The 20,157-nt window shown below is 46.9% G+C and overlaps 1 protein-coding gene across 1 annotated transcript in view; it reads right to left on the reverse strand.

Annotated features, from left to right (window-relative positions):
* The window catches only part of PSD3 (pleckstrin and Sec7 domain containing 3), an 83,004-nt gene that overhangs the window by 42,967 nt on the left and 19,880 nt on the right, over positions 1-20,157 (reverse strand). The window contains exons 5-7 of the mRNA XM_068422297.1: positions 19,462-19,571; positions 16,814-16,872; positions 12,996-13,085 (exon numbers count right to left, since the gene is read on the reverse strand). Of these exons, the coding sequence (XP_068278398.1) occupies positions 12,996-13,085; positions 16,814-16,872; positions 19,462-19,571 (259 nt within the window). The remainder of the gene's footprint in view (positions 1-12,995; positions 13,086-16,813; positions 16,873-19,461; positions 19,572-20,157) is intronic.

Raw genomic sequence — 20,157 nt, forward strand, 5'->3', positions numbered from 1 at the left:
GAAAGGGACAAAAGGGACATCACTCCAAACTCAGAAGAGGCAAACAGCTTGTGCAGAGGGAGCACAAGCAGCTGGAAGACTGTGCGGCACGGGGACCTCACCATGGGCTAACACTGGGTTCAGCAACCTGCCCCATGCTGCCAGCCCACCAGGCAGGTCAAGGCCAGGGGCAGTGGGGATGCAGTCTGGGAGGACACTGGACCCTCTCATCCCACTCCCACCACGACACACAGGGAGCTCCAAGTCTGCATGTGTGGCCAGGGATGAGGGGCTGCTGCCCTGGCACACTGACACCCATGTCCTGCACTGAAACACATTGGGCAGCCGAAGGCTGGGTGAAGGGCTCCAGCCCCCATTCACCCCCTAGTCCCATTCGGTGTCAGCCGAGCCATGTTAAGGCAGTGCAAGAGTTTGCTCACCCTACGTCACGTGCATGACAGTACCCAGGAGCAGATAAGCAGCAGATTAACTGAGTGGGCTTTTCCCCTGGTTGCAACTTCCCAGCCCCTTGCACCCTTAGTGGGCAAACTGCTAGACAGCCACATTATCATCGTATGCGCATTTTTGCTCGTAAAAGACATTGCTGCCTCCCCAGTACGCAGCAGCCGTTCGGTCAGCAGTCACCCTTTGCTTGCGTTACCCCCAAGGATGCTACAGACACAAATCCTGCCCACAGATTGCACTCGGTGTGGGCCATGCTGAAGGACAATAGTCAGTGGCACAGGGAACAAGGGACCTAAATATCAACATAAGAACTGCTCCTTGGGTAGCAAACTTCTGATTCCCCACAGATCCTGCCTCTGTTCTGCTTGAGGTACAGACTTCTTTCCACCTGGCAAACAAGCAAAATACATTCTCATTTCCATGACAGTCAGGTCTAGCAAGCCGACCCCAACCTCACACGTGAAGATCAAATCCCAGACGTGCTCCAAGCCTTTTTACACAAACCTGCCATTGCTAGGGGGTACCTGAAGGAACAAAGGACCCTTTTTCTCTGGCAACAAGCAACTGCATGCTATAAATTACTTGTGCCACTTCCCAGAAAAGGTTTTATGATACTTAACCCATCTGAAATTACCCACTGCTAGTGGAAAAGCTTTTAAAACAAAATCTCTTCTTAGAGGAAATTTTCACTGCAATGAAACAGCTCCAGATGAGCTAATTCCGGTAGGTGCTATGTAAATGGCCACAAATCACTCCCTATCCTACCGGCCCCCTGCCTAGCAGACTATTCTTGCTCTCGGGTTTATAAAGCCACCTCCCCAAGCACCCTGAACACATCTGAAATAATTATATTCCCTAAATATCACATGCAGACCTAGGCCAACATGAATTACGCAGAACAATTTCATTATTAAACGCAAGCTAGACTGAATCACAGCAACATTTCTCTTCTGTTGCCCACAGCAGCATCACTGCTGCCTAAGTGCAGCGGTTGTCCACCTAGCATCCTCTGACCTGAGGTTAGCAGATCCTCAGGAAGGACAGGAACCTTAATTCATGAGGGAACAGGTCTCTTTCAGCTGTAACCAAGCAGCAGTCCAAAACGCCAAAGGTGACAGGCTGCATCTTGTTCAATTTTATTTTTTTTCCCCAGTGGAGTATGGAAAACACTTCTCTCTCAGCTCACACTCTCCAGAAGAGAGAGGCTCCTGAGATCATGCTTTTGAAGCCTTAAATGTCTTCAGCTCAGATTTCATCAGTGCCCCTGATTTTCATCTGCAAGTGATAATACAGTCTTGTACTCCTGACTGAGCCAGTAGCCCTGTGTACAGAGTGACTGTCTTCTGGGGAAAGACGACTCTTCAACATTGGAGAAGTCCCACCATTTTAGAAATTAGCATGCACACAGGATTGATTTCTGTCTGTAACTGAGCAACAGGGATATCAGAGAGAGAAGTGGGTTGTTAACATAAATAGAGGGATAGAAGGGATTTTTTTTAAAGAGGCGCTGATATGGCTGTGTAATACCAGAAAAATCAAAGCTGTCCACACCAAGGGGACCCTCCAGGTGTGTCAAGAAGCCATGATCTTCCGCTTGATAACAGGCCAGCAAGGAGATGGTGGGAAAGGGGCAGATGAAGATATTCAGTCAGTATTTAGTCTGAACAGCCCAGTGACACCGCTGGGGTGACCAAAAGGATGGTGACCCTATTTATGTACCTTCCCTACCAGTGCCTCTAAGGAGCAAACCATAAAGCATCAGAAGAATTTGAAACTTTGGGCCAAACCAGATGCACGAGGGGAAAACCAGAGTCTCTACTATTCCTTTCATCTCACCCTTTTAAAGCAAACCAAAAGCTTTTCGCCTATCATAGGCACTACAGCAGACTACATCACCCATAGAAGAAACAGACAGCCATTCCAACTTACTGTGCAATAAGCTCCTTCCAATCTCTTCCTCCCACCGGTCAAGCTTCCCTGGGAGGCCAAACGTACTCAGTACTTGCTTGGTCCTCCTAATGTCATTCAGCAAATCAACAACACAAGAAGAAAAGCTGTGGAATTCAAAATGAAATCAATACTGGCTTTTAGGGACCAAACCCAAGGGCCACGTTATTGTGTCTGAAGAATTCCAATGTCCTCACACAAAGCCACAAGAATCCATTAGCACCATTTAAGCCTGATCCCAGTGACAAAACAAAAGCCAACAAAATACATAAACACCACACATCAATTACCTGAAATATACTCTCAAGAGCCAGTAACATATTTGTGTAGCACAGAAAAGTGGCACTATTTAATGCTGCTATTAAATACTGTTTGTTAAATAAACAACATTAAATCTTTCATAAGATTGCCTTCCTTCATCCTTGTTTTTCCTCTTCTCCCCAAAATGGACAGGGAGGGGAAAGTTAATTCAGCCAGATAAGCTACTCACACCACACACGATGGCTACAGAACTAGAGCTCGACAACTGATCAACAGTAACATTATTGAACTGACATTCCTGTGATATTAAGATAATGATTTCTGAGGTCTGCTGACCAGGGGGAGCTGACAATCAAGATTATATCTAAATGTCTCCAACTGCCATCCCTGTAAACAGCAGAAATACTAGAGCAACTACTTCATTTCTACATGCATAAGCAACCAGGTCAACAGGAACCCTAATAGGGTAACAGGATGTGGTCTATCTCGATTTCAGTAAAGCGTTTGACACGGTCTCCCACAGCATCCTCACAGCTAAACTGGGGAAGTGTGGTCTGGATGATCGGGTAGTGAGGTGGATTGTGAACTGGCTGAAGGAAAGAAGCCAGAGAGTGGTGGTCAATGGGACAGAGTCCACTTGGAGGTCTGTGTCTAGCGGAGTCCCGCAAGGGTCAGTACTGGGACCAGTTCTATTCAATATATTCATTAATGACTTGGATGAGGGAATAGAGTGCACTGTCAGCAAGTTCGCTGATAACACAGAACTGGGAGGAGTGGCTGACACAACGGAAGGCTGCACAGCCATTCAGAGGGACCTGGACAGGCTGGAGAGTTGGGTGGGGAGAAATTTAATGAAATATAACAAGGGCAAGTGTAGAGTCCTGCATCTGGGCAAGAATAACCCCATGTACCAGTACAAGTTGGGGGCAAACCTGTTGGAGAGCAGTGTAGGGGAAAGGGACCTGGGGGTCCTAGTGGACAGCAGGATGACCATGAGCCAGCAGTGTGCCCTTGTGGCCAAGAAGGCCAATGGCATCCTGGGGTGTATTAGAAGGGGTGTGGTTAGCAGGTCAAGAGAGGTTCTCCTCCCCCTCTACTCTGCCCTGCTGAGGCCGCATCTGGAATATTGTGTCCAGTTCTGGGCCCCTCAGTTCAAGAAGGACAGGGAACTGCTAGAGAGAGTCCAGCGCAGAGCCACAAAGATGATTAAGGGAGTGGAACATCTCCCTTAGGAGGAGAGGCTGAGGGAGCTGGGTCTCTTTAGCTTGGAGAAGAGGAGACTGAGGGGTGACCTCATTAATGTTCTTAAATATGTAAAGGGCAAGTGTCATGAGGATGGAGCCAGGCTCTTCTCAGTGACATCCCTTGACAGGACAAGGGGCAATGGGTGCAAGCTGGAACACAGGAGGTTCCACATAAATAGGAGGAAAAACTTCTTTACTGTGAGGGTGACCGAACACTGGAACAGGCTGCCCAGAGAGGTTGTGGAGTCTCCTTCTCTGGAGACATTCAAAACCCGCCTGGACGCGTTCCTGTGTGATATGGTCTAGGCAATCCTGCCCCGGCAGGGGGATTGGACTAGATGATCTTTCGAGGTCCCTTCCAATCCCTAACATTCTGTGATTCTGTGATTCTATGAACAGCAGGGATGATGGGAGAATGACAGATATTGACAGAAAATTTCACAATTACTAACCAAAATTATCCACCTAGCTTTCCCCATGAGACATTTCTATTTTCCACCAACCACAGCACATTAGTACCAAACATTTACAGAGATGCTGTGTTTTATCCCACTCTGAATTTACCAGCAAAAAACATCTGTTGATGTCTTCAAGAAAGAACCTTTCATTTTCTTATGGTTTATGTTGTAGTACATACACCTGTGCTATAGGTTCTGAAGGAATCCTTGGGGATGACTATTTTTCTTACAACATGAAAAGTAATCCTTACAATGAAAACTGGTCAAATTGCTACAGCCCAGAAAGCTATCTCATGTCAACTAGGTTATTGCAGCTGCATAAGCATGTGCTTTTAGACCACCTCAACCATGAAGCAAAGCACCAGGAAAACACAGGTATTGCTCCTATGACCCCATGAGAGCAACTCACATCTGTATGTTTTACTTTACATGAGAAGCAGGCTAAAATCACGTCCACAACCAGCTGGCTTATGGTCACAGACACAAGTCTTTACTACTGACTTTATATATCAGTAAGCCCCTAGAAATGACCAGAGTGACAAAATCATATTGGCTGGTGGAAGACCAAGTTAATCCTGGTATCACCGTACCTCTCTGGGATCCATGCTGCATCTTGAGCCAAAATAAACCACTCCTAAGATAAGTGCCCTGCTGAGAATGGTGGGAGACCACAGGTTTAATGAAAACAAGCTCTTTGATAACAACAGGGATGCAAAGAAACCATGCCCCCTTTATCCTGATTAGCATTGCAAGTGAAGAGATGCCATTACCCATTTTCATTTTCCTTGCCGCATATCAGGAAACAGCTCTGTGTCACAGACTAGCTGTTGTGTTTCCTGGCAAAGCACTACAGTCTCCAGGGGAAAAAAGTCTCTCCTCTTGCGTTCCCTCTTTTAGGAACTATGGTCTACTGCCAAAAGGACTGACAGAACAGAACTGACAGAAATTAAGTGAACCACACAGTCGGCACCAACTAACACAGACCACCAAGTTCCTTAAGTTAAAGCTGCCAAATGTAGCTACAGAAAACAGCAGCAGCTCGAACAAATCCATAGAAGCACCAAAACCCTAAAATTCTGCATAGCTGTGACAGAAACCCACAGGGAGGTAAACCAAACACTGGTGCAAAGCCTACCAACTCTCTCAGATCTGCTGCGAACAGCCCCTGCCTCTGTCCCTGCAGTGAGCATGCTTAGAGTCAACAACACCAAAACAAACCCCCTTCACTACCCAGCACTCCCCCAGAGATGTGCATAAAAAAAGAAAAACAACCACCCTTCAATGCTTCCCTCTGATTCAGACACCAAACATAATAACAACAAAAAGGAAAAAAGGAGGAAAAAAAAAAGGAGGAGGAGGAAAATGGAGAATCCAGGCCACTCTGAGAACCACACAGATTTCATGTGGGTGTTACCTGCACTTGCAAGTGTTGCACCATGGAAGAAGCAGCTCCAAGGGGGAAAACAGGCATAACCTTTGACGCCCCTTTCCTCCACAAATGCATGCACCTATAGAGTGATGGCCAGCTGTCTTGCCCCAAAAGCAGGAGAAATCATTCCTAACCTTCACGACTCCTGCCAGACCCCACCTGTCACCAGGGCAGAAAACAGGTAGCTTAGATTTGCCCCATGTTTGTACCAGGATCTTACAAATACTTCATCATCCAAGGAAGCATGACCTCGGAAGGAAACTAAATGTTCCATTTAACATCACAGGAAAGGAGGAAAAAAACAAAACCCCAAATTTAAGGAGCAACCTAGCGCTCTTGCTTGAAAGAAAAGAGCTTAACTGGGTCAGAGAGAGAATAGTCCAATGTCATTTGAAAAGTGTGGTGACAAACAGAAGGAAGGAATACCAAATATTTATAAAGCAATAACTCTAGAACTGATGGAAGTAATGTTTTCTCCTCTTCCTTTTTTTTTTTTTTTTTTAAACTATGGTATAAATTATATTCCTACTCCTCCTTCCCTCGAGTTGCAGCACAGAACTTAAATTTCAAGCAGATCAGTGAGTGGAAGATCAAAGAATGTTTTTCAGAATTTCTCTTCTACCTACATAGAGGTGGGAGTAATATGTCATAGGGACCAAAATGTGTGTGTGACATTGTATTAGAGATTTCTCAGCTCAAAAAGAGCCTAAAATTCCTCCTTTAAAGTGGCAGAGTGCATCATTCCTGGAGACTACCAGTCTGTATCCTCCACACTGACAGCACAAGAATTGGGAAGCTCTGAACGGTGACATTCATCCTTGGGAGCTGCTAAACCTTTCAGTTAAACCATGGGACTACTGGCAGCCTTGGCTATCTGACAGGCTGGAGAAGCTAAACGTCAAATGATTCACTTGCCTGATCAAACTCAACAAGACACTACAGAGACCTTGCCTCCACAGATGAAAATTAAACCCCCAAACATTCATTAGGAGCCTGGTATTGAGCCACTAGTAATTGCAGCTACTAGTAATGGAAATTCTTAGCTGACTCTGCTTGGGTTTCACTCCTTGCTGACACAAAAGCCTGGTGGGCAAGGTGAGATCTTTTGAGTAACAATCGGAAAGCAAAGAGATGAAAGGTTGGAGTAGCAAAAATAATTCAGAGAAATGCAGATCATGAAGGCAGAAACAGGCCCATCCTGTAATAGCTGCTTCCTAGCAAGATAAACGATCCCTAGTACCACCCCTAATGCACGTAAAGTAATCCTTATTCCTGCATCACCATTACAAAATTTTATATTTTAAGCCTTTTCTAAAGTTCTACTTTCCCTGCTCAGGGACAGAGAGTTTGTGGAGAGCATTAGGCTTTTGCTATTATCTTCCACTGCTTTCCTCAACACAATACCTGGGCTTATTTGACTTGAGAGAAGTGCATAGATTTCAGATTTTTCACTTTATATGCATTGAAGCAAGTTCCTGGAACACAAAAAGAAAATATATTTGCATTTCAGGGTGTCAGGATCTCCATTACTCATGGGACCCAAAACAATGCGTGCACCATCATAACCTGATTTAACTCAGAGTTCTGCACAGGCGTGCTTTAACTGGTTATTACTCTTAAGACAGGACAAACGACAACAGTCAAAAAATCACAAGCCAAAGGAAACAAAGGTTATCGCAGCAGGAAGGTCCTCGCTGAGGATGGAGGAGAGCAAAGACAAGCCGGGTGTTCCCTTCAGTCACTGTGGCTCTTTGGAGAGTGAAAGGAAAGTATGCTTTTGCAAACAACTGTTTTAAGACAAGGATTAATGGTTTTATCCTGTGTTCCCTGACTTTTATACTGCCAGATTAGACTGCTGTCTTCTAGCAGCTGAAAGGGGCCTTCAGTAACAGACCTTTAACTTCAAACACATAAGAAATTGCTGCCCCAGAAACATTATCCCAACAGGAAAAGCTTTTATTTTGGGGGAGAAACAAGGAGGCAAGCTCTCTTCCTGCTGAACAGAGCTCTGGCTTCTTTAGTGGAGCAAAGACACTTGGTCCCCTCCACCCCCCTCCTCTGCCCGCAGCCGCAGGGTGCTCCCCCAGTCACCGCTGTCCTCCTGGAGCCCTTCTGCCATGCTGTCACACGCTCCCGCTCCCGTAGCCCTGAACTCATCAGGCTCCCGTCTCCATTCAGCAGTAGCAGGAAGGTGGGAATTCCTTGCCGAAGAGCCAAAGCCATGAAATGCAGGAAGTGTGGAGACTGCAGATGAGACCAATTAGAGTGTACAGTCTGATTAGTGTGATTTCCTCTCCGTAAATGGTAGGAGGGGGGGGTTAGCCACCTCATGCTCACTCCCTTCTCTCTGCTAAATACCTGAAATGATTGGAGTGGATGAAGCAAGATGCCAGTAATTCTCTTTAAACTGAGTGTTTGCTTTGGAGGGCTTTTAAACGGAGGGGCGGGGAAGAGAGAGCGAGAAGGCAAAAAGACAGTGTCAAAAAAAAAATCCTTAATTAAAGTGCAGGGAACTGAGAGCAAAATGAGATAAACCCTACCTTGCAGCTTCTATAGGAAATTGCGTATCCCTGCAATCCTGATCAAAAATTCAGATCATTTAGGAAATTAAGGGGGACTGGTTCTTCAGAAGAGTTCAGCACCAGCACCTCCCATTTAATTTGGTCACTTCATTACAGTGCTTCTCCAGGAGATAAGGCCTAGCCAAAAAACAGCCTTTGAGAAAAAGCAGATCTTTTACGCAGGACTGGCATCTTATCTCCACCAGAGCCCCTGCTCTAGCCAAGTCCCTGTAGAGCATCTCAGGTCCCTCAGCATGATGGACAGGCTCCCTGACAGCACGACAGGTCAGCAAAGAGCTACCACCTCCTACCAGAAGACACACAGCCAGGCACGACTTCCTCACAATTCCAGTGTTCATGTTGTGGGGCAACACAGCCACCAGAGTCAGCCCATGTCAGAGGTTGGGTGATGCCCTTGACTCCATGTATGAGGTACCCTGGACATTGCAGATGCAGAGGACATTTACTTATGCAGGGCAATATGAGCAGGTGGTACTTCGCACACTGCCTAACAAAAAGAGTACCCTTCCTAATACACTGCCTAACAAAAGCAGGGATCCATTTCCTCAGAGGTGACTCCTTGCAGGCTCTCTGTGGGCTGGGACAGACATATTCTCTCCTTGCATAAAAAAGGCCTTGTCACTGCCACCTTGCTTGAGCAGGGTCTCCCACACCTTGCCACGAGGCGACAAGAGGAGGACACAGTGGCCAGCACCTGTACCAGCACTTCATTCATGGGGACTGCACAGCCTATAGGAAATGAAGCAAGCGTGCATGGCCAAAACTAGGTTCTTTCCAAGCCAATCTCCTCCTCTTCTCATTCCAGACAATCCCACGAAGCCCAGCTTTGAAGAGGGCTATGGTCACATAATGCAAAGCCAGAGTATCATCAGTGAAGATGGTACCACTGCACCAGATTAAAGCTGGTGTGAGCACAGGAGGAAGGAACCAGCTTGCAGATAAACTACTCCTATGCTGTAGTCATGAGGTTCCTGACATTGCCCCAGACTGATTTAGCTTCCCTTCCAAGTAGGGAGACCCTAGCTGAGGCCTCCCTTTCTATAGGAATAAACAAACAATGGTCTGGTTGTGATTCTCTTAGGCTAACAACCCACAGATTAGACTTAGTTGTTTCAACAGTTTCTGATGTGTTCAGCTCTCTCTCTCTCATGGTGATGCTGCGTCTCTCCTCCAGCTTCCCTCACGATCCGCAGCAGTATCTGCGGCAGCTGATCTGGGATGTCAAGTACATCTGCTCTGAGGAGATGAGCACTGCAGCTGGGTCCCTTTGTCTTTCTCAGTCCCAGTAAACCTGTCACTTGTCCCCACCTGTAAATGCTGGTAATTGTGTGATTCACCATCAGCTTTAGGAGTGAGCACTGAGCCCATCCACAGCAGAGTACTGCTGCACTAACTAGAACATGGGCAGTCACAACTCTTGGTATTGAGCACTCCTTCCAGGGCTTCAACTCACCACCTTTACTTCAGCAAAGTATAAGATCAAAGCTGAAGTTTAGGATCACCTTGGCTGATCACAGCTTGATAGAATATAAAATTATTTGTGTGCTTGGAGTGTGACAGCTCAGAGTCAAAGGACAGGAGTTTCAAAAAGTTTTCTTGCCTTTGAAAAATTTCACTTTCAATAACCTTAGTCTGCCTGGATTTAACAGACCTGACTCACCTTCTACACCAGCCAGACCCACACAGATAGATGCTCCTAATTTACACTAGAGAAGAAAATAACAGCTTGGGATACTGTTTCTCTTTTACAAGGAATTTGCCCCAGTTTGAAGGCATACAGGAACCTTGCAGTAAGTATAAACTACCACTCTCAGGTCAGCATGCACTGACAGTATGCAAGTGGAAATCAGGCTACTGTCTCCACATCTAGTCTTTACTAGCAGCTGATGGCAGATTAATGGGATGTGTGACAGACAGTCGAATCAGAGCTAAGACGGAATAAAAGGGAAGGTACATACATCTGTCTGCCTGGCAAAGTACTGAATACATGCATACTGCAAGCAGAATCCATGGGAAGAACCATGCTTTTAATCGCAGTTTGGCATATTTGCCTTTATGGGTCCCAACTTTAAAAGCAATCTCAGATCTGACAAAAGGAACAAGGAAGAAGAAAAATAAATTAATATTTGTGCAGATGGGTGTACAAAAGCAAAACTCTTTTCAGTGTTAATGGACAGAAGGACACAACGTGAGCAAGATCATATTAGCATTCCTCATTTCCATCTCTAGCCAGAGTAAAATCTCTATTCTCAAAGCACTGTCAGTGACACACTGAGAATCACATCCTGAAGGCCTTATGGTGTTTACCAAAGCATCCTTATTGTTGGGAAAAAACCTGATAAAATAAAGAGATGGCTCCCTCATAGGAGTGGAAAGGAGCAATCAGATCTCATGTTGGAGGTTTTCTGAGGCTGATCACATAGAAGACATAGAAGGGCTATTTTCCTATCCAGACAAACCAGATGCTCAGGGCCACACTCTGCGCTCAGTAGCACTAAGGGTAATGGGACTGACAGAAGGCAATGCTTGATTTCTGTCTGTCTGCTGACTGTCCTGGATAGCCCAAGCAGTATTTGCACCCCTGACTCTGTGAACTGGGTCCACAGTAAATGCTGTGGAGAGCTTCCCAAGCCCTGGGTGAACGCTACCTGCAGAGATGTAAACACTTGCTAAGATCTCTCCACTCTTCTTTCCCCTCCAGCACCACTCAGCTTTGCTCCGGGGCTGGGCAGAGTTGTACAGCTTCATACAGGGGTGCAGCAGAGCTGCGAGGGGAGCGCAGAAAGACAGGAGAGGCAGAAAAGCCGGCTAGCTGCCCGGGGGTCTGCACCGCTCACGGTGGGTGCCAGGAGCTCTCTCCCACGGGGGCACAGTGCCACCCTGTGGAAACGGTCCTTCCTCGCCCAGGCGGCGGGGGACGGACGCGGGGAGGTGGCTCGCAGCCTCGTTGATGCCGTATGTGCTTTGGCGCCGGGCTGTAGGAGGGCTCTGTACATCTAATTTATTGAGACTAATGCAAATTTAATTTCTGCTAAGTCTTTGTAATCACATACCTAGTGGCAGGATGGCTGCTGCGGACACAGTGATGGAGCTATTGAAATGCACAGTTACTGCCACTTGCTCCACTACCCTCCACTGATGAGTTAAAACAAGAAGGGGCAAATCATCAGCAAATCTTCAGATAAGCTAGATGAGAGACCAAGGCTGGGTGCCACCTCTGTCCCCAAGAGATCAGGGCAGCACACAGAGAAGGGCAGAAAGCCTCAAACGAGACGGGACACCGACACCGGGTTTCTTCCATCCTTCCACATCCAAAAAATCCCGACCCCCGGTCCTTGCTTTGGGTGGGCTGGCAAAGAGCCAGGCAGCCTTAGCATTAGTAGGCCAGCACTATACACCAAGATACAGCCCCGACTGTGTGATTCCATCAGCAGGAAAATAAACAGCAGGTGAGCACCAGTGGAAGTCTCTCATCAGTACACTCAGAAGGTTATTTAAACACAGCCTGGAGACCTATTTATTCAGTAAGGGCTGTAATTAGCCTGCAAATTAATCTCAACACATCTCTCTATGGCAGAGTGAGAAATGAGATTCCTTGCGAAAAAAAACCTTAAGTGTTGCTGTTGACAGATGAATACTCTGTATCCAGATTTAAAAAATAAAGACATTAAATCTAAAAACAAGGGGATTGAGTTTATATTCCTAACTCCTTAGTAAGAACTGAGGCAGGAGGGCCCAACAAAAAGCTCTCCAAAGAGGCTGCAAAAACTGAAGAAACTACCAATACTAGAAAACAAAGTCTGCTACTTGTAACTACGCAGGTACATCCGCATTTCACAATGGGCCTGACACAAAACCCACAGAAGAGACGGCAATTCTTTTTATTTACTTCAGTAGGCTGTGGGTCAGCTCTCAGATGCAGCAACCTCTCATTTTTATTCCCATTACCGAAAAGAAAAATTATGAACTCTAGTGTATGCACTCCTCTCTTCATTCAAACAGACTGCTGTCTCATGCCAGCAATCAGACAAAAAAGAAATGAAACATTCTCATTATTATTGACAATGAAACAAGATTCGTCCTGCTCAGCCTCTTTCCCTGTTCTTCAGATTTAGCTCCTGGCACAAACTTAATGAACAAAACCTGAAGCAAAGCAGCCTGTGCCAGACAACACATTCTAATCTGAAATTACATCTCCTGCTTTAATGTGAAAACCCCAAAGCACCTTTGATGAAAAAACACACACACCTTCCAGATACGGAGAGCTCAGGATTAGCCCTTACTTATTCAATAGTCAGAAACAGCTGCCTGCTTCTGTCCGCTTTAATCAGGAGACAGTACTCTGGGACGGCGTGAGTGCATGAGCTTACAAGACACACAGCTCCGGAGCTGGCCCCACTGGAGTTCAGCCTTGCGTCTCCACGCTGCAGAGTCTCGATCACAATCAAGTGACGGCAAGGGGGAAAACAACAGAAGAAATACTGTATATATTATATATGTTCTGGGAGGAGAAATGTGCCCATCGCTCGTCCTGTTTGACAATTAAGATTCAGAAAATGCACACAGTGTGTTCTGTTTTGAAACATTTATCACTAAAAATGAAACCCATGTTTTGCAGTTCATTCCTTACCTTCAAAAGCCCTTTAGGGAAGTCTTTGCCGTCGTTCATCCCCTGGAGGTTAGCAATGAACTCTTGGCAGGTCATCTTCTTCCCAATGTTCTGGAAGGGATGGCAAAGAAACACAGCATCATATCCATGCTGCTTTCCAAAATGATGTAAATAAGCAACATCAGATGAATTGCATCACCCTGCTCTCATTTAAGCCCAAGGCAGGCAGCACTAAGAAGGCACTCCCAAGATTACTCAGGGACAAGCATCCTTGTGTGAATATAGTTAGAAAAGGGAAGGTGCATTTGGACCCCAAGTCCCACACCCCCATCCAAAAAGAAAATCAGCTAAACACCAGAAGGTTATGAAGAGGGTGATGATGAGGCTCCCTGGTATCTGCATGGTGCCTTACACTCCCACGTCTCCAGAGGCTCTTCCAGCCTCTGATGGAAAACCTCTACTTGATCCTGCTGTGGAGCATAAGGAAACAGCCAACCGAGGCCCTTTCCAGACCTTTCTCTTACGATTTCCAATGCTCTCTTCCAGCAGCAACTGCCCAGAGTTGGAATAAGATGCCCAGGAGCAGCCATTACCTTTTCTGATTCACAGGCTGAGGCTGCCTTGACATTTCCATTGGATTGTTCTCTTTTCTCTCTTTCTGTCTAATTCTCAGACTGAAAGTTGCCCAACTGAGTCACAAATAGGAAAGGAACAGCTATGTTCATATAGGACCCAAACTGCTCCATTTGGAGGCTTGAGGCTGCTCTAAACTGCTCTTGGATCCCAGACTTCATCGCCCCTCGGGGAAGGTGTCTGTACTTAACCCCCTCGTTGCTAGAAGTCCCATGCTTGGCATGTGAGGAGCCTTGCAAACAGGCAGCAATGACAACATTGAGCTGGTGAAAAAGGAGCCCAGAGAGATCTGAGGAGAGGGAAGCAGCCTGGGATGAGCTGTGAGACATGGTAAAGGCACAGGGAAAATAGGATCCTGTCATACCCATGGTATCTTTGTGGATGCCACTGCTGCCAGTCAGGAGAAGGGCGTAAAGACAACTTCTCCATGGTCTGGGTACACATGGCTGCAGAAATACAGTGGAAGAGCTTTGTGTGCAGACAGTGACTTGGGTTAGGAGAAAGAGCCCAGATAACACAGGAGTGGATCCCAAAGAAGGGCACCAGTTGGTAATACAGGTCATTCAATGTTACAGTTACATGACAGCTTGGACTGCACATCCTCTACTTCCCTTCCATAATGTATGATCAGGGAGAAATGGAAAACCAGCAAACCTTGACTGTCAGCCTCATCTAGCCACAAAGGAAGATCCTGCAGCCTGTGGCCAGCATGGACAAGCAGAAAGAAGGCAGGCAGCAACACTGCCTACCACAAGAGAGGAGATACTTCTGGAGGGGCACACGATGCACTGGTTCCCACATCAGGAAGGCTCCTGACAACACAGTCTGGCTGTAACCCTGGTTCTCTCGTTGCTAAGCTTGAAGAATACAGCTCATAATTACAGGCTTTGGGTGCAGACTGGAGCTGTTCTACTAGACTTGCAAATGCTTTCCTTCCTCCCTGCGACAGACTTCAGCCTGCTTCTGTTTGTTTCCTCTACACGGCAGTTTGCAGCTTCCCCACGCTGACCAAAACCAACAGCAATGTGGCTCATTTCACCCACTGAGATAATTGGCATTGCAGAGAAATGGCTGTTTTGCTCCAGGACCAAAGCTAACATCTCCACACAGTGCCACACAGGCTCCAGAAGATGTGTCTGGCAGTCCAGAGATACCTTAAAATTCTCTAGCGTCACATTCTGGGTGATGACCTCCCTGCAGAGAAGCAAGCATACATCTCCAAGACACAGCTAGCAAAAACGATTTCGTTACAAAGAGAATGAAATGTGGCAAGACAAGGATACATAAAGTGATAAGTAAGAGTTTGTCTACAAGAGTTAAGCAAAAGTGTGAACTGAAGGCAGAGCAGCTGCACTACAGCCCTACAAGCAGATGAATTTTTTGTGAAATAAAGAGTCCGTACTTATGATCAGTAAGTCAGCAACAAACAGAGCTCAGTGTAGACAAGCCCTGTGACTCATTCGCTTCCTGCTCTAGCAGAACCATGGTAAGGATGGGCAAAAGCTTTATCTTTGTTAGGAAACTGGCAATTAGTGTATATCTGGCAAGGGGCTGCATTCCAAGTCAAAAATGCCCAACTTACCACCTATGTAGAAAAATGCAAAGCAGTAAGAGGAAGACCAAGATCACAGGAAAGCACAGAGAGAGAGAGGACACACATGCAAGAGTCTGGCAAACATTACAGCTGCGTACATGTAACAACACACTAACAACTGCCAGTAGGATGAGCCTCCAAAGTCACACACTGCAACAGCCAGAGTCATCCTAGCTTCAGCTGCAAATCATCATCAGCAACAATCAGAGCCTGATCACTTACTCCAGTACCTAATGAAGGCAGTAGGGCCCACTAAAGCATTGCAGGGAGCGATGGGAAGTGCTGCCAGGCTGATGCACAACCATTTAGTCTCCCTCCTTGGACTGCAGGGCCAGGCAGGCTGGAGAGCAGGTGCCCCAGGCTGCTCATCACTCTGGGGAGCAGGATACCTGCACAGGCAGTCTCAGCTATGCTCAAGAGAAGTGGTGTATGCTAACACGCACACCGGGGCACGTTCCTGTACCTCCACTCACCCTCCTGCGTGACTGACGTGCTCCTCAGTCAGGGAAGGCTCAGCCTTCAGAGAAAAAAAAATTCTTTGCACCTCCCTTCCCCTTCCCGCTTCTCCAATTTTCAGACAAATCCATTCAATTAATGGGACGTGGGCGTCAAAACCCCTGGGGAAGCACACACAAGCCTCAGCTTCATTACCCGCACCCACAGAGGCCGAGCAGCCCTTGCAGACAGACCCCGGGTGCCTCCATCTCCTGCTGCCTGACCTGCTACCCTAGCTGCGTAAGAGCTCCCAACAGAGGCCCTCCTGGAAGAGCCCTTAGCAGTGCAGCGGAGGGTCTCAGCCACCTGAGTGGTGGCTGAAGCCACTGCTCCTGCATGCTATCAGGATGCTTCCTGTGTTTTTCCCTCTCCATCCTGACTCCAGGATGGAGGAAGCCTACCATCAGCATGGGAATAACATGCATAGCAGGCGTATTGCACCATGGGTGCTGAAATACATGTCCTAGGGCTGCTGGCACCCTGTACCAGTGTGACTAAGAGGACTGAAACTGGAATACTATTTCCCCTAGGCAGGCAGTGGGAAGAGGCGTGCAGTGGGGGAACAGAGTGCTCCCACACAGGATGCCCACGTCATCCCTCCGCTCTCTTGGCTCTGGGCAGACCCATCATTACCCTGGCTGAGCAGAACTCTGGTTCCACCAGATCTGTCCGCTGCCACTGGATGCCTGCAAACATCACCTTCCCCTTGCGACCTTCCCAGCACCTCTTCACCTTTCTTATTTCTTCTGCCTTCCCACATGTTTTTACATACTGGAAACGGGAAGCCAATCCTAACCACAGCTTCCCGGCAGGGGCCAGCTGCTGTAACCAGCAAAAGATGGGAAGCACACCAGAAAGACAAGGGGGTGAGGACAAGAAGCATCCTCACACGTTATGGCAAAACCAGACATAATGCCAGGCTTACACATGACTGATCTGGGCATGCTGGAAAGCCCTGCCCAGGATGACAGCCTGGGAGTGCAGCCTTCTCACTGTTTGCTGTCTGCAGGCATGCTTTAGGAGCAGGCCACCAGCCACGGGACTCTGCTGCCAGAAGACCACTCCCTCCAAGCACAGTGTCAATGGGAGCAGTCTACATAAAGCTGTGCATACTCACATGGCCATGCAGGTCTGTGTTCAGCAGCATCATGGCACACGTGAGACAGTGAACTCCATCTGCAGAAAGAGGCACAACCAGAGTCACATGCAAACCCACAGCTGGACCTTTGAGAACAGCTGAAACTGAGCCTCATAGCCTAACTGAGTCTGTTCCCTTAATGAGAATCTGTTTTATCAAGAAATACACATAATTAAATAAATGAACAGTGAGGTCATCTCACAGCTGCCAAGCCAGAACAGCCTTTCTTTCATCCTTTAACAACTGTCAAAACTATCTTGAAGCACCCATGGATGAAGCAAACTAAACAGGAAACCACACTGTCACCCTTTGCTTGCTAATACTACAGCCTGAATCACCCCCCTCTCTTCATTTATTTCAGGGCAGAAAAGGAAGAGTAAAATACACTCATTCTTGTGTGCAGACTGGATACAGCATGGTATTCTGTTCTCCTCCCCCTCTGGCCCACTCCTCATTCAGGGCTCAATTAGACTGAATTTTGGAGAACTTCAGTCAGCTATTTGCACTGCCTTGGCTTCATATTGGGTAGAGAGTGCTCCAGCAATTTCTAAGGCGGTCCTGTAGCAAAGGCCCTCAACAATGAGCCAGAAGAGACAGATTGTATCCCTAGCTCCATCCCTGGAGTCACTGTGGCAGACTTGGGAAAGTCAGTGTAGACTGTCATTTGCAAAAGTGGACACTAATTTCATATTCCTAATTTTCCAGGCACCCCTTTCAAAACTCAAAATGTACTGGATGTGCACAAATCCAGATGAAGGTGCCCATGTTGCCATTTATCACCTCTGAAAATCCAAATGCCTCTAGCCAGTTTCCAGACGTTAGGAACACATTAGGAAAAATATTTTCTTCATTCTCTTCTTCATAAACACACGGTGCCACCTTCCCTTCTCTCACAGGGGTGTCATAAAGACACAGAGCACTTACGAGACATGCACACCCTGCAGGGTACATAAAAACCTTCATAGCCCAGTCCAGATAACAACCATGCACAAGTCCCACTGTGTTGTGAAAGTTGAGGAATGGGGGATGAGGGTAGATAGACAGACCTCACACTCAGTGTGACTATCACAGGCTTAAATCTGTGCAAAATGAAACCATTACAAAAAGATGTTCCCCAAGGTAAGGACCATATTTTCTTACGACGTTTGTACAGGCCCTGGCACCCAAGCAACGTGGATGAACTGTAGCAGAGCACGAAATGAGAGAATAACTATTATCACCAGCAGCAGTTAACACTGAAGCAGCTTGAATCTGGTGCTGTGGTGCTCCAGTTCAGGTCTATGCATTTCTCTAGAGTAGCCTACCCTCTCATTTCCAAACCACAAATGCATCCAGAAGACAGAAAAGCGAAAACGGAAAAGAGAAAGGCAAATGCAATCCATTGAAAGGAACAACCACCGTATTTCTTCAGTGTGGCACTCGTCTACTGACAGTAGAAATACAGCATCAAAATTATGCAGAATCCTGGGCAAAGTCTGCAGGACTCACTTTAATCTAAACGCTTACTCAGGCTCAGAAGTGGCAATGCCTCTTCTGTGCCCTGGACTAGAGTAAGGCTGCCACATCAACATGCAAGTCATTATTTCACTCTAGGCATGACACACCTATTTCTACCTGCCAACCTACAGTGTCTTAAAACAAGAAAGGCATTAGGGAAGAGGAGAGAGATAGCATGGGAGCACATCCTGTCTTACTGCTACCTGTTGCTGTCCCAGGCATGCCAGCCCGTAAAGCTGAACAGGCGCAAAGTGGACAAACATCACCTCACTGCAACGGGGGCAGGTCACAAAGCAAGGGGTAAGGAAGTGTGGCAACACGTCCAAGTGCAGCAGCTCCTTCTTGTTTACACTTGAGACTAAAGGCACAGCTTAGCTCGTGCTTATTTTCTTTCTTGCCCTCTTCCCTTTCTCAGCATGTGATCAGCCTGCACTGCAATCCCAGGGCTGCATGCCTCTGCTGGCGTGGCTGGCTGAACACAGCAGCTACGCCAGCGGACAATTTGCCCTCTTCTCCAAAACCAGCTCTCTCAGATTTGATACATCTGCTTGTTTGTTTCCCCCATTCACTTCCAAAATGACTGAAAACACTGGCAAGGAGGCAGCACTCTGACTGATGTTAGCTAGTCGAAGTGAAACCATGCCAGGGTCTGGATACAGCACCCAAAATTCACCCCCACAACTGGCAAGAAGTAGCATGCCTGCTGCCAGTGCATGCAGAGACACAAGCACTGAATGGAGCCCGGAAAGTGAACAGCTTCTCTTCTACCTGAGATGGCACTTACTCTCATCTATGTGCATGTAGCTAGAGTACAGGTACCCACACATGCTGGAAGTCAGTGAGACCAGAAACCACAACTGAGGACGTTCAAATCTGGAGATGCTACAACTGAGGATTTACACTGAGGAGGCCTAAACACCTTCCCTGACTGGGGATAAATACAGATTTTTCACTGCTTTACCATGATTACGTGTGGAGAACATGGAGGGTTTCAATGCTCACCACAGGCAGTCTCTAAAGCGTGGCATGGCAATTACACACCTTCAGTTCCCAGGCACGCACCCTCCACTCTATTGAAGGTGAGAATGAAGGGAGACAACGAAAGATATTCCTATCAGAAACAAAGTTACCTTGAGAAAAGGTGTTTGGGTTGCACTGGTAGTATCTGCTGGAGAAGTGGATTAAAACTCTCTCTCGTTCCTGAGTTTCTCCAATAAGTGAAAAGGCTTTAAAGAAACTCCTAAAAGAAGAGCAGAAAAAGGTGAAATTAAAGTCATAAATCTCTTTTTGCCTCACACAGCTCACAGAGCAAAGCACACTTCACAGCAAGAAGCACATAAGTGCACACCAGACATTTGGTTCCAAGAAGCCTTTCTAGGCAAACAAGCTATTATCCCATGTGCAGTTAATTCCAACATTATAGCAAATGAAGCAGGAGTTAAATTACCACTGGTCTCAGCCACGGAATATACAAACTAATAAGCAATTACACAAAATTTGAAAGAACTGTTCTTATTTTTAATATTTTTCTTTGCTTTGGGGAAGGAACTAGAGCAGGTGTTGTTTATGCATGACAGACATCCAGGGTGTTCTCAGAGCCCACCTTCTGCCCTCCTTCTGGAGGATCACCCATCAGATCAGCCAGGACCACATCAGTCACCTTGCAGTGGGCAGTGTGAGCACCTGACCTGCAGAAAACATCTGGGGAAGAGGGCAGAAGCGTCACAACATCTCCCACTGAGCTTCAACAGTGGGAGAAGCAACCTGGCCCTCCTGGATTCCTGCTTATGACAGTCCAGGGCATAGGGCTGGTGCACACCTGGGCA

This window comes from Nyctibius grandis, chromosome Z (assembly GCF_013368605.1).
Source record: "Nyctibius grandis isolate bNycGra1 chromosome Z, bNycGra1.pri, whole genome shotgun sequence".
NCBI lineage: Eukaryota > Metazoa > Chordata > Aves > Nyctibiiformes > Nyctibiidae > Nyctibius > Nyctibius grandis.